The 14084-nt window shown below is 36.7% G+C and overlaps 1 protein-coding gene across 1 annotated transcript in view; it reads left to right on the forward strand.

The window, feature by feature from the left end:
• LOC149206649 (uncharacterized) overlaps positions 1-14084 on the forward strand; it is a 284803-nt gene that overhangs the window by 154140 nt on the left and 116579 nt on the right. The window contains exon 4 of the mRNA XM_089393762.1: positions 11409-11507. Coding sequence (XP_089249888.1) covers positions 11409-11507 — 99 coding nt within the window. The remainder of the gene's footprint in view (positions 1-11408; positions 11508-14084) is intronic.

Here is a 14084-nt window from a genome sequence, read left to right on the forward strand (position 1 = left end):
AACGGCTAGTTCAAGTGATCCATGTAGAAATGATCTCGACCGTTGATGAGGATCAAGACATCTCTTGATCTCATCCGTCGATTTATTAACTTAAAATATTATTATTTTATTAGTTAGGGTTTTTGCTTGATTTTTTAATTTTTTTATTATTTTTCATTATTTTATTATTTTTATTCATTTTTTAATTTTTTAATTCATTTTAAAATGGATCACTGAACTAAACCTTAGGAAACATCACCTAGGACCTAGGACTTAGGACTCATGAGGGGATTTAAAACATTTCTCGACCCTCAGGACACATTACATCATGATTCGTACAAAATTACATCTTAAGGGACAAACCCATTTAATACAGACCCTCACAAAACACCCAGCTCTGCGACACAACGATAATCTAGCAGATCAATACACTAGGATTCTCCTAAAGTTCTAATGACAAAATCAATCCTGGCTTTGGGGTCAGGTTTGAAGGAAAACTCTGCCGATCCGTGGATCGGTGAGACAAAAAACCTTCCGGGACGTAGATTATCATCAGAAGGTTAGGTCCACCTAGGCAAATTACATACATGACTTCATCATGTCTGCTAAGATTATTTACAGTTAATACATGCAGACTGGGTTTACAATCAAAAAGATCAAACTGCTGATGATGGCAGGATGGCACGGACATGCTGATCAGGTGCTGCTTCTTTCTGTCAAGAAAAACGGGGTGCACTGCATGGGTAGTTGACCAGTAGGGGTCAACAGAACCAATGTCCCCGGAAAAACCCAATGCGGGAAAACTGGTGCAACTATCTGAGGGTTTTATTATTAAGTAGTTTCAGAGTACAATCTGGGTGCCAAACCGGCTCACCCAACAGAGAATAATTTCGGCTGTGGTACCTCTCAATCGGAGATAGATATTCTGGCTAAAACCCCGGATAAACAATCCCACAGCGCTCAGCTCCAATCTGCCCCACAAAATCTCCAGCGTTTGCCTCTAGGGACTGCGTCAACCTCTTTGGCCCTGCGTTATCCCAACATCACACTAGCTCGCCCTGCTTCAGCCTCTGGAGGCACTGCATCAGCCTCTAGAGCCTCTGTGTCACCCACGCTGGCTCTCTCTAGCACTGCGCAGCTCGTGGCTGCCTCTGCGTGGGCCCTGATTGGCTTTGCGTGGCCTCTTGCTGGCTCTGCGTCCCTCTCTCTCGGCTTCTTCGCTGATGCTCCCAGTACCCTCTCTGCCTCTCTGCTTTTGTATTCACTGCCCCCTAGCTGCAACTCTAATCACTCCTTCGATTTCCTCAACAGGCCCTGCCCCAGAAAATCGAATTCTTGATCAACTCGGTGTATTCTCCAAGTGACCCGCAAGCCTCCTCTTATACTTTTCTCATTGACAATTCAATGACCGAGATTAAGTCTCTAATCAATGACTAAGATTAACTCTGGCTTGATCCATGACTTTTGGACCCTTCTAACACAGTTTTATATTAATTCACATTAATATTTTATTTTCCCTAAGTTTAGACTTATGGATTCCATTAAAAATATTAATTATTTTAATATCTCCCAAATTGTTTAGAATCCGCCCAAATCATTTATGGGTATTGGAGATCTCATGTGATTTAGCCTCTCCACCAATTTTCGTGGCTAGAGCACATCCGATGCTACCCCAAATCAACACGCTGCTCCTCAAACTCGTAGCTATAATTCCTTCCTCCTCTCAACCTGCGTCTATCTCCATCACACTGCAAACATTTAGCTCCCCATGCGGCTTCTTCTCCCTCAATCTGTAGATTCGTGTAGCTCCATTCCTCTTCATCTCCGCATCCCTCTTGGCCTGCGGCCTTTCTACCCTTAACTCCTCGTTGCGTGAGTTCTTCAAACCCTGCAAACCCTCCATCCCTTTCGAAGCTCCTCCCTCCGCGCGTTCTGCTACATTCGACCTCCTCCCCTTACTGCTCTCTCCTAACCCACGTCCTCTCTGCAGTTCTCCCTCCTTCTCCTGTCGACCTGTCCGCATCCCTTTCTCCACTGCCTGCTTCGATCTCTCCCTTCTGCCGTCGAGCAAACCTCCTCCTCCTGCCGTCGTCCTGCATACACAAACATAACAAAGCACATTCGACCTTTCCTTTTTATTTTTTGTATTCTTATGAGTTAGGTTAGATTTAGGTTTGATTTTTATTCTTTGGTTTAGTTAAATTCATTTTAATTCAAAGATTCGATTTTTTGGGTTGTTGTTTTTCGATTTTTATTTTATTTTTGATTTGATTTTATTTTGTTTTACATTTTTTCAATTTTTTTATGATTTTGATTTTGATTTTGGTTTACATTTAAAAACCTTTAAACAACATAAAAATTTCTAAAATTCTAAATTTAAAAAAAAAAATTAAAAAAATTAAGAAATCTAATATTTTTTTTTTTTTTTTTGTGACTTTAGAATGAAATAAATTAAAAGACTTGCGCTCTCACATTAAATATTTTAATGTGGCCTATGGCCCATTAAAATTTTAATTTATTAACCCTTCGATTTGTTTTACTTCTTCATTTATCACATTAAAGTTATTGCCTAAGGAATAATTAAATTTCTAATTTAAAGTTCCTTGGTGTTTTTGGTGATTAAATGCAATTTTTGTGATTTCTCTATTGTCAAGAGTGATAAATGTTTTAAAAAATCATATTGATTGTCGGAGAAAGATAAATTTTGCTAGATTATCCTGCATGCTAAAGTTTTGGGCATTTTACAATTAATTGTTCATGATCGTTGCTTTGCCACATTTATAAATTTGCTCTGGATAACTTGTTTTTATTTTTATTTTTTATTATTTAGTCTATGGTTAATTCAAATTAAAGGCATTGGTCTATAATCAATCTCATCTTGTGGTTGTGTCTTATTTTAATCTATTTATCTCAATTGAGAAAGACTTGTTCTAAGTTCATCAAGTTGTTCATCCTTAAAATCTCCTAGAACCTGTGTTCCACAGACTATCTTCATCCATTCACCTTAAGGACTACCCCCCTTGACTTGTCTAGGAGAGAGTCTAAACAGAGTGAGTAAGGATTAGAGTGACAACCCTTACTCCAAGCGTTTTCGCGGTGCCTAGACACTTTGTGCGAGAACATTTTTTGGCGTCGTTGCCAGGGACAAAGTTTTCTGTCCTTGGTCCTCTCAATCTCTTCTCATCGTTTGATCATTTCTTCTTCACCCATTTATCTTCATCTCATTTTCATCATATCATCTTCTGTGTCTAATATAGATTTCTGTCCAGGTGACAATTCCACTTCCTTTATCTTCTACAAGGGCGTGTACTAGGAGGAACACAAGTAGCTTGACTAATCCTGCTTCAGAACCTGAAAGGGCTCTCAGAGCTAGATTACACAAGCTCTCTTCTCGTACACTCCTTGATAATCTTGGCCTGGAAGCTTTTCGTGACATCCATTCACTCTTCTTGAATCCTCCCATTCCAGATATCATGGATATCTATCAGCCTCTTAACTTCGCTAACATCCAGGGTTATCCCCATAACCTTCCTATTACTGGTCTAGACAAGCTACCTGCTTTCCAAGGAAATAATGCAATCACTGTTAAAAATCATTTATATGCTTTTCAGACTTGGTGGGCTAAATTCTCTCAGACTCAAAATTATGAGGATGTGCAAATGAAATGCTTCGTCTTAACCCTTGAGCAGGATGCTATGGATTGGTTTAGGGATAGGCCTGATCATAGCATTGATTCATATGATTCCCTCCTTAATGCTTTTAAAGACAAATTTGGTGATAAGAAAGAAGATCGATTTCTAGCAAAAGCCATTGGTGTCATTAAAAAGAAAGAAAATGAGACGTGTGAAGAATTTAATAGAAGGTTTAACGATATGCTTAAAGAAATATCCACTGATTACAAACCAAGTGAGAAAATGCTTCTAGAATACTATCTCGATGCTTTCAATCCTGACACTTCTTATGAACTGAGAAGGTCCAAGCCTGGTGATTACAAGGCTTCTCAAATCATAGCTGAAGAGCTGGAAAAAGATAAGAAGGCTTTTGGCAAATCTGAAATTCCTGGGTTTGATAGATCCGCTGTTAAATTAAAAGAACCCAAAGGAAAAGAAAAGGAATCTGAAGAAGAACCTATGCAAAAATTGCTTAAGAAGCTAGAAAATATGGAGTTAAATCAAGCTAAGATGATTGTTGATCATGCTAAGGAGATAACTGCATTACAGTCTAGGTTGATTCAAATGGAACGAGCTCAAATGCATCAACCTAGGGGTCAGAATAATAATAATAATAATCAAAATAATTGGCAGAAGAAAGGCCAGTCTAGTGAGCAGAGGCCTCCTCACTCTCTTGAAACGAATAATCTTGTGGAGGAGGCCCCTCCTTATTGTAGAACCTGTGATGAGCTTCATGAAGAAGCCACTTGTCCTACTATCAAGAGAATCATGCATCATGAGATGCTTGGGACAAGCAACCAAATAAATGTGGTTGGTAAAGAATATCGCTTGTCGCAGGAAAATGGGAAGAGGTCAAGGGAAATAGTCAACCCGTCAGACCTTTCACATCTTCATATAGCATTAATAATTTTGGTCAAGAAACTGATGTCTTGGTTAAACTTTTTAGTGAGGAGCCTCCTCCTAAGCGAGTTCTTGAAATTGGTAAGGACAAGGGGCCAGCCTATCAGAGAAGAAGTCAAAATGATAATCAAGTTAATTCTCGAAGTCTTAACCCCGGATCAACTTTTGGTATGAATATTGATTTAGGAGGTTGGTTTAATAATTCTAAAGTTTTGGTTCCTGTCACCGAAATAGTGAAGATCCCCTCCCAGAAGGCCAAGTTACTAAGTGCTATTGGCAGTACCCAGGTGAATGCAACTCAAGAGGAAACTCATGAGGCTTTCTACCAGGATGCTCCCGTGTATTTGCAAAGTATGGAATCCGATAACAAAGGGCATTCTCCTTTTTTCATTACTTTGCTTGTTAATAATTATCGGTTATATAACTGCATGCTTGACTCTGGTGCTTCCGCTTGTGTGATGACTAAGAGAGTCATGGAGCAACTTAACTTAAGGATATCTAGGCCTTACTATAACATATCTGCCATGGATTCGAAGAAAATTGAAGTTCATGGGTTGATTAAGGATTTACAAGTCCGTCTGTCTGTCTACCCCGATATCATGATTGTCATGGACATAGTTGTGGTTGGCGTGCCTAATGCTTGTTGTATGCTTTTGTCTAGGAAATGGGCCTCTCATTTAGGAGGAAGCATTCAAATGAATTGGTCATATGCTATGATTCCTTCCCCTGATGGTCAAGGATTTCTTAAATTAAACAGAGAGCTCGAAAGGAGATTCCATGTCGAAGATCCTAAAAATCCCCATAATGAGTTAATAAGTGAGCAACCTAACCTTAGGAATCATGCTATTTTATCTAATTCGATCATCCCCGTAGAGGTCAAGGTTGATAAAAAAGAGGGTGATTTAAAAGATAAGGTTTGGCATTTAAACTTTGATGGTGCAGCATCTAGGCATGGTAAAGGTGTGGGGATTGTCCTAAAATCTCCCCTTGGTCATATTTTCAAATTTGCCTATTGGTTAGAATTTGAAGCGACCAACAATGTCGCTGAATATGAAGCCTTGTTGTCGGGTATTGAATTGGCAAAAGCTTTGAAAATTAAATCGCTAAGTATCAAGGGTGATTCAAATTTAGTTGTCATGCAAATAAAAAATAAATTTACATGTAAAATTCAGAGATTAAAAAATTATATGAATGCTGTGTGGGATACCATGGAGTATTTTCATGCCATTAACCTTGAAGCTATCTCAAGTGAGCAAAATATTTTAGCTGATGAGTTAGCTGTTGCTGCTTCTACCATTCAATTCTTTGATAAATAAATTGAAGATAAAACTAGGACGGATATCATTTTTAAACCTTCTATCCCAGATAAATCTGAACATGGGCATGAAACACATGTTATTCACTTTCCAAATAATTTGGATAAGTTGTAGGGTTTTCAGGTAAATTATGCAGAAGACGGATCTAAATGGCTTAATTTTCAGAGAGGGAAGAGTCCTACCATATACACGATTGAAAATGGCACATCTGAAAAGCAGCCTATAGATTTGCCCGAAAGCAAGCAAATGCTCAACATGCACTACATTGAGCGTATCTGATGCCATGGGGCATCCTTTGTATTGTATTCCTAACCCTACCCCTTTTATTTCAGTATTTTATTTTGTAGTTAGATTAATGTTTTTCATGTTATTAGGATAGTTAATAAATGAAGAGTTTATATCTTTCATGTGCTTAATGTTATATGATGATTTTGGATGGACGCTACTTATGTTATATTATGTGTTGCGTGGATACAGATTCTGGATTCTCACATTCCTCCGGTGCAACAACGTGTCCCCAAGTAGAGCCAGATGTTGACCACTACGTGTCAACGACCCATAGCAATACACCCATTTTTTTCGCAAAAGGGATAGCGCCTGATCGATGTGTCCGTGCCGTCCAACTGTCATCATCAGCCTGATCATCATGTTATAATGTAAACCCATTCTGCATGTATATAATGTAAATAATCTCAGCAGATCCGTGTCATGTATGTAATTGCCTAGGTAAACCTGCTTTTTTGGTGACGATCTACATTGTGGGAGGTTTTTTGTCTCACCGATCCATTCTCAGATGGTCGACAGAGTTTTCCTTCAATCTCACCCCAAAGCCTGAATGGATTTTGTCACTGGGATTTTAGTCGAGTCCCAATGTTCTAGATTGAGTCTATGTAAAAGTGATTTGAGAATAATCCTAATTATTTGGTTAGGTTATTTTATTACAAATTGCTTGGTCTGTTGGATTATATTTGTGTCGCAAAAATGGGTAGTTTGTGAGGGTCTATTACAAATGGGTTTTCTCCCTTGTAATGTAAAAAAAAATGAAAATCATGATGTAAAGTGTCTTGAGGGTTGGAAAAATAATTTATTCTCTCATAGGATAATTAATTAAATTTTCTGGCCAAAAATTAATTAAAATCCTAAGCTAGAAATTTACTTAATTCTAGGTCCTACGTAAATTTAAATTCTCCAAAGGTAAAATTCGTTGGTCCTTAAAAATTAAGTTTTAAGAGGCCCAGGGACTAAGGTAAATTAATTATTTTTCCAAATTTTAAACCTTTCATCCCTGGGGTTAAGTCAAAGTCAATTTTGGGGAAATTAACTAAAAAAATTAATTTTTGAGTTAATTAAAATGCATTTAATTGAGAATTTCGAATTTCCCCAAATATTCGACGGATGAGATTAAAAGAAATTTTAATCTTCATCAACGGTCGAGATTATTTTGATGAGGATCACTCGAACTAGCTGTTGGAGGATTTATCTTTAAATAGGAGGTCATTTGTCAGTTGATCCATTCGATCTCTGAGTCGTGTGCTAAGCAAAAAGCTCTTATGTAATTTTTTCCTGGATAATAAAGAAAGACTTTGGGGTTAAATTTCGCTGGTGTTACTCTTCATGGAAATACTGTAAGATGTGTTGTTTTCATGCATAATTTTTTTTTTAGCCATTGATGATAGCTTCTGAAGAGTGATTTGAGTATAGGTATCTTGCTCAGTCACTGGGGTTTAAGTGATAATTTAAATTTTGAATGTAATAGCAGGTATCTCTATTTATTTGAATTTTATTATCATTTTCTCGCTCTATTTTAATGGCTGGATTGAGTTTTGTAGGAAAATCTTGATTTTTAGATCCTCAGGCATTAGGGGAAGTTTTCAGTTGGACCAGCCAACTCCCGATCTGTGTTTTTTGAAGAGCCCAGCTAAAATAGCTCCGGGCTTATCATAAGATTTTTAGCGGTGATATACGAAGGGTTTTGAGCTAAGCACCTGCTTTAAAAAATAAAAAAAAATTAATTTTTGTGTGGGAAATTGATAGATTTGGCTGTTGAGAGCTTTAGATTATCAGATCTGGGAGCGGAGTTGGACTCATACTTCTCAGATCTGATAGTTCTACCATTCTTGTGCACAGATCTGTAATTTTTTTTGGTTTTCTGACTTGGGTTTCTGGGGTTTTATTTATTTTTCTTGTATGCCTGGGTTTTGGGTGTTTTGTTTTTAGGTATAGGTTGTAGATCTGAAAGAGGAGTTTGATTTAAAGCCAGATCTAGGCCCTAGAGGGTAAGATCTGGCCTCGAAATCATTTTTGCAGGGACATTATCCAACTTTTTTGCAGTCCATTTTTTTTCTTTATTGTTTGTTCCTTAAATCTGGAAATTTTTTATAAGGGTTTCACTGATAAATCTGAAGTAGAATATATCAACTTGATCATAAATTTCTGGGAATTTTTTAAGGGTTTTATTGGGCTACCATTTTCCTTTCTGTCTGCTGCATTTCCCCCTCCAAAAAATTTCGAAAATTTTTCCTGTACTGTCTGCATTTTGGGGTATTTCTAAAAAATTTTCGAAATATTTTGCTGCCTGGGGTCTTTTGTTTTCTGCTGCAATCTTCTCCCTTTCACTGCAAATTTTGAATCATTCGCTGCCCACCTTTCTCTGTTGCATTCTCCTTCGCTGCACCTGCAAAACACTCTGCGATCCTCCATTCCTCACTGCTTCTCCTTCATGGAATGCTTGCCTTCGCTGCTCCTCAAACCTGTAGCTATAACTCCTTCATCCTCTCAACCTGTGTCTATCTCCATTGAACTGCAAACATTCAGCTCCCCACGCGGCTTCTTCTCCCTCGACCCGCAGATTCGTGTAGCTCCATTCCTCTTCATCTCAGCATCCCTCTTGGCCTGTGTCCCTTATTCCCTTAACTCCTCGCTGCATGAGTTCTTCAAACCTTGCAAACCCTCCATCCCTCTCGAAGCTCCTCCCTCCGTGCGTTTTGCTACATTCGACCTCCTCTCCTTGCTGCTCTCTCCTAACCCGCGTCCCTCTCTGCAGTTCTCCCTCCTCTCGTCGGCTTGTCCGCATCCCTTTCTCCGTTTCCTGCTTCGATCTCTCCCTTCCGCCATCGAGCAGACCTCCTTCTCCTGCCGCTGGCTTGCATACACAAACATAACAAAGCACATTCAACCTTTCCTTTTTATTTTTTGTATTGTTACGAGTTAGATTAGATTTAGGTTTGATTTTTATTCTTTGGTTTAGTTAAATTCATTTTAATTCAAAGATTCGATTTTTTGGGCTATTGTTTTTCGATTTTATTTTATTTTTGATTTGATTTGATTTGATTTTGTTTTACATTTTTTCAATTTTTTTTATGATTTTGATTTTGGTTTTTATTTACATTTAAAAAACTTTAAAAAACATAAAAAATTCTAAAATTTAAAAAAAATAAAAATAATTAAAAAATCTAATTTTTTTTTTGGTGACTTTAGAAAGAAATAAATTAAAGGACTTGCGCTCTCACATTAAATATTTTAATGTGGCCTATGGCCCATTAAAATTTTAATTTATTAACCCTTTGATTTGTTTTACTTCTTCATTTATCACATTAAAGTTATTGTCTAAGGAATAATTAAATTTTTGTGATTCTCTATTGTCAAGAGCAATAAATGTTTAAAAAAATCATATTGATTGTTGGAGAAAGATAAATTTTGCTAGATTATACTGCATGCTAAAGTTTTGGGCATTTTACAATTAATTGTTCATGATCGTCGCTTTGCCACATTTATAAATTTGCTCTGGATAACTTGTTTTTATTTTTATTTTTTATTTAGTCTATGGTTAATTCAAATTAAAGGCACCGGTCTATAATCAATTTCATCTTGTGATTGTGTCTTATTTTAATCTATCTATCTCAATTGAACAAGACTTGTTTTAAGTTCATCAGGTTGTTCATCCTTATAATCTCCTAGAGCCTATGTTCCACAGACTATCTTCATCCATTCACCTTAGGGACTACCCCCCTTGACTTGTTTAGGAGAGAGTCTAAATAGAGTGAGTAAGGATTAGAGTGACAACCCTTATTCTGAGCGTTGTCGCTGTACCTAGACACTTTGTGCGACAACAGGCCCTAAGGGAGCAAACCAGTGTTGATAGAAAGCATAAGGAGGCCGACTGCAAAGGACAACAAATTGCCCAGGTAAGCTGATTTGTTACATCAGGTTGTTTAAGTACTGTAAGTGTGTTGGGCAGATGCGAGCTTAAAGGAATTGGCCTCAACCCTAGGATTTGGTCAAAAGATTGACCTTGTATTATAGAGGGATTGTAAAGGGCCATGATCCCTAGTAAGGGAGCCTTGTATGTATTCTTATTAATGGAATTGTAAGAAACAAGTTTGGGCCATAAAGTCTTCTGCATTGATCTAATTGCTGGTATATTCTGCTGTGTAAAAGTTGTTTAAAGTTAGGCATCTTCAGTGTCCTTATGTTTCCTAGCTAAGGCATAGACCAGACCTGGGGTGCGTGGATTTCTAACAAAAAGTACTAAATACATATTCCATGTTCAAATCTTGCTTGATTATAATTGTTTCTCTAGTTCATAGTGTGCACTCTTATATTGAGTTCCTGTATGAATGCTTAAAGGATTAATACTGCAGTATCCAATGGAATGACAGGCCATTCTATTTTGTAGGATTTTTATACAAGCCATCTTAAGAAGAGGATGGTAAGCAGATGCAATCCTGTCCCCACCTTGTATGACATGATGTGAAATTGTGCCATTCATTTCTCATGTTGCTTTCTGAGAATTCACAATGCTGTCTGAATATGTAACTGCACCTCAAATATAGATTCTTAAAATAAATGCCATTAAATGATTTTAATTTTTAATTTTTTAAATTTCTGCAATGAGTGTAGGAAATTTGTTGCAATACTTTTATGAAATGGATTTTGAATATCCTAGTTATATGCTAAAAATATAAGGATGTGCTTCCTGCACACACCCCCATAGTCATGCCTAAACTTAAGAAATATAAGATAATACGAAAATGCATCAAGTATGATTTAAATAGTGTTAAAATAAAGTGAAAAAGACAATGGAAACAAATTTAATAAATATTTGGCAACCATAATCTAGTAACTATCTTCCATGGTCAATGAGGTCTTGGTTCAATGGTAAAGCAGGGGAGTCCACCCTCATGCGCTATCTCTTACCCCCTTCAAGTGAGTCTTCTTCCTTGGACACGATGGCCTCCACATGGATGGGGCCAAGTGCAAGCCGAACACATTCTATTGTAATATTCCCATTATGGGAAATGGGACACTTTCTGCCAAGTTAATTGGAAACAATTAAAAATCAAACTGCTTGCTCTGATTTTGGTTTTAGTTTATAAACTAGATGCAATTTGTCTATACTGAGTATATGCTAACAAGGATACCATTTTCAAATAAAACAGTAAATCAATGGTTTCAAAGATGTAGAAGACAAAGCAGCATGTATGAATATTAACAGTTTACTTCTTTCAATATTTGCATCTTAAAACTGTATCCATAATGGCAGGCCCCAAGTGTGTTTCCTAGGGTGGCAGTGGATGAAAAATTTGATTGGATTGTTGGAAGCGACTTATTGTACGACCTCAAAAGTTCACTTGCATTAGCTGTATGTACTTTTTTCCCTAGCTGTATTTTTAGGTTTCAGCTCTCTATTATTTTAAACAATAAAAAATCACATCTTTACTTGGAAGGGCATAAGATAAATCTATAATCTAGATATTATTATTATGATTTCAAACTTCAGATACCTATAAATTTGCATCAATAGTAGTTTGTAACTTTGTATTAAAATTCTGATTAAAACAGCATTTCAAGCCATTGAAATGTGAATCACTACCCTTGCCTCTTTCTCCTTCTAGACATTCTGAACATTCAGTAACCATTCTTCTGCTTCCATTCAGTGTTATTTAGGATGCATTTTCCATCCAAGGTTCCTATTAGACCAAATCATCTGACATTGTCTTTTACCACTCCATCAATAACATGTTAATGTGTCAGTCTAGTAAATACTCACCACAGCTTTCTTGCAATCAGCCTCAGATTCATAAGTTGAGTTTGTTTATAAATTTGCATCAATAGTATTTGTATTAATATTCTGATTAAAACAGCATTTCAAGCCATTTAAATGTGAATCACTACACTTGCCTCTTTCTCCTTCTAGACATTCTGAACATTCAGTAACCATTCTTCTGCTTCCATTCAGTGTTATTTAGGATGCATTTGCCATCCAAGGTTCCTATTAGACCAAATCATCTGACATTGTCTTTTACCACTCCATCAATAACATGTTAATGTGTCATAGTCTAGTAAATACTCACCACAGCTTTTTTGCAATCAGCCTCAGATTCATAAGTTGAGTTTGTTTATAAATTTGCATCAATAGTATTTGTATTAATATTCTGATTAAAACAGCATTTCAAGCCATTTAAATGTGAATCACTACACTTGCCTCTTTCTCCTTCTAGACATTCTGAACATTCAGTAACCATTCTTCTGCTTCCATTCAGTGTTATTTAGGATGCATTTGCCATCCAAGGTTCCTATTAGACCAAATCATCTGACATTGTCTTTTACCACTCCATCAATAACATGTTAATGTGTCATAGTCTAGTAAATACTCACCACAGCTTTCTTGCAATCAGCCTCAGATTCATAAGTTGAGTTTGTTTATAAATTTGCATCAATAGTATTTGTATTAATATTCTGATTAAAACAGCATTTCAAGCCATTTAAATGTGAATCACTACCCTTGCCTCTTTCTCCTTCTAGACTTTCTCAACATTCAGTAACCATTCTTCTGCTTCCATTCAATGTTATTTAGGATGCATTTGCCATCCAAGGTTCCTATTAGACCAAATCATCTGACATTGCCTTTTACCACTCCATCAATAACATGTTAATGTGTTATAATCCAGTAAATACTCACCAGAGCTTTCTTGGAATCAGCCTCAGATTCATAAGTTGAGTTTGTTTTTAAAGCAAAATCATTCACGAATTTTCACAAAGGACAGCACTAAATTGGAGGCTTAGAAACTATCTTCTGAACATGATCATTACTGCTTATGCATTAGTTGAAGATTGAGTATCAAAACTATCTACTACTTAATCATTCCTCTACTGGACATGGGGAGAAGGAAAGCAGAGAAATAATTTGTTTTGTATATTCAACTTGATGAAAAAAGAAACGGATTTCTTTACATGCCTACTGATGTTCTATTATTTTGTTTGTTTATTCATGGCTTGTCACAATGAAAGAAAATTCATCAATGCAATTCAGCTGCATGAAACTGTATTAATGATGTTCTATATTATCCATATTACTATAAGCTACATTGAAGAGGCATGTCATTGACATAAATGACAAACTCTTGTTGATCTGAAATAAGAGGAAAATATGGAGTCAATCACTTGGGTAATTATTGATTATAACATGTTTAGAAGTCCTTGATTGAATAGACTTGGCAGTTGAAACCATTTTTTCCAATAATTGCTGATTACTGAGTGATGACTATGACAATTGTTTGTTTATCTGATCTCATTAAACCTGTTCAGTGTCCCAGCCTGTGTTGTCTTAACTGGAGCTTATCATGAAATTTGAGGTCTTAATGACACCACCGAGGGATCAATGGATTGCCAAATCTCGTGTTGTCTGTGTATGATGATGGAGATAGGAGGAATTGGGAGGTAACAACTGTGGAATCCAAGTGAGGTAGTTTGGGAAAAGTGGCAAAGTCAGACCTGTTGACCACTCAAGTGTCAACCATGTAAAGTGTCAAAGATTCCATGCCTGAGCATTCCATTATGGTTAGAACAGTCAGATTTCAGAATTTCATCATTATCATGTAGCTTCTGGTACATCAATTGTATTCCAAATTCTGCAACCCTATGGGGATGATATAAAACTATGTTGTAGGAAACGCTGGGCCAGAGCCTGTTTCTGGGCAAAAACAGTATGGAAATGCTGAAACACGTTTGGTACGGCCTGAAAACGCATTTCAGGCCGTACTGCCACATTTCACGTGGGTGAAACGTGGCCCAGTACGGTCTGAAATGTGTTTCCAAGTCGTACGACCATGTTTCAACATTTAAGTGGTTTTTTGTTTTGTTTTTTCATTTTTATTATTTTATTTGGCGAATAAAATATTTTTTGGATGCTTCTAGATGCTTCTCGCAAGTTATAAAA

The sequence above is a fragment of the Pinus tabuliformis genome, chromosome 1_2 (genome assembly GCF_031772625.1).
Source record: "Pinus tabuliformis cultivar Carrire ecotype Pingquan chromosome 1_2, CPIR1, whole genome shotgun sequence".
In the NCBI taxonomy this organism is placed as follows: domain Eukaryota; kingdom Viridiplantae; phylum Streptophyta; class Pinopsida; order Pinales; family Pinaceae; genus Pinus; species Pinus tabuliformis.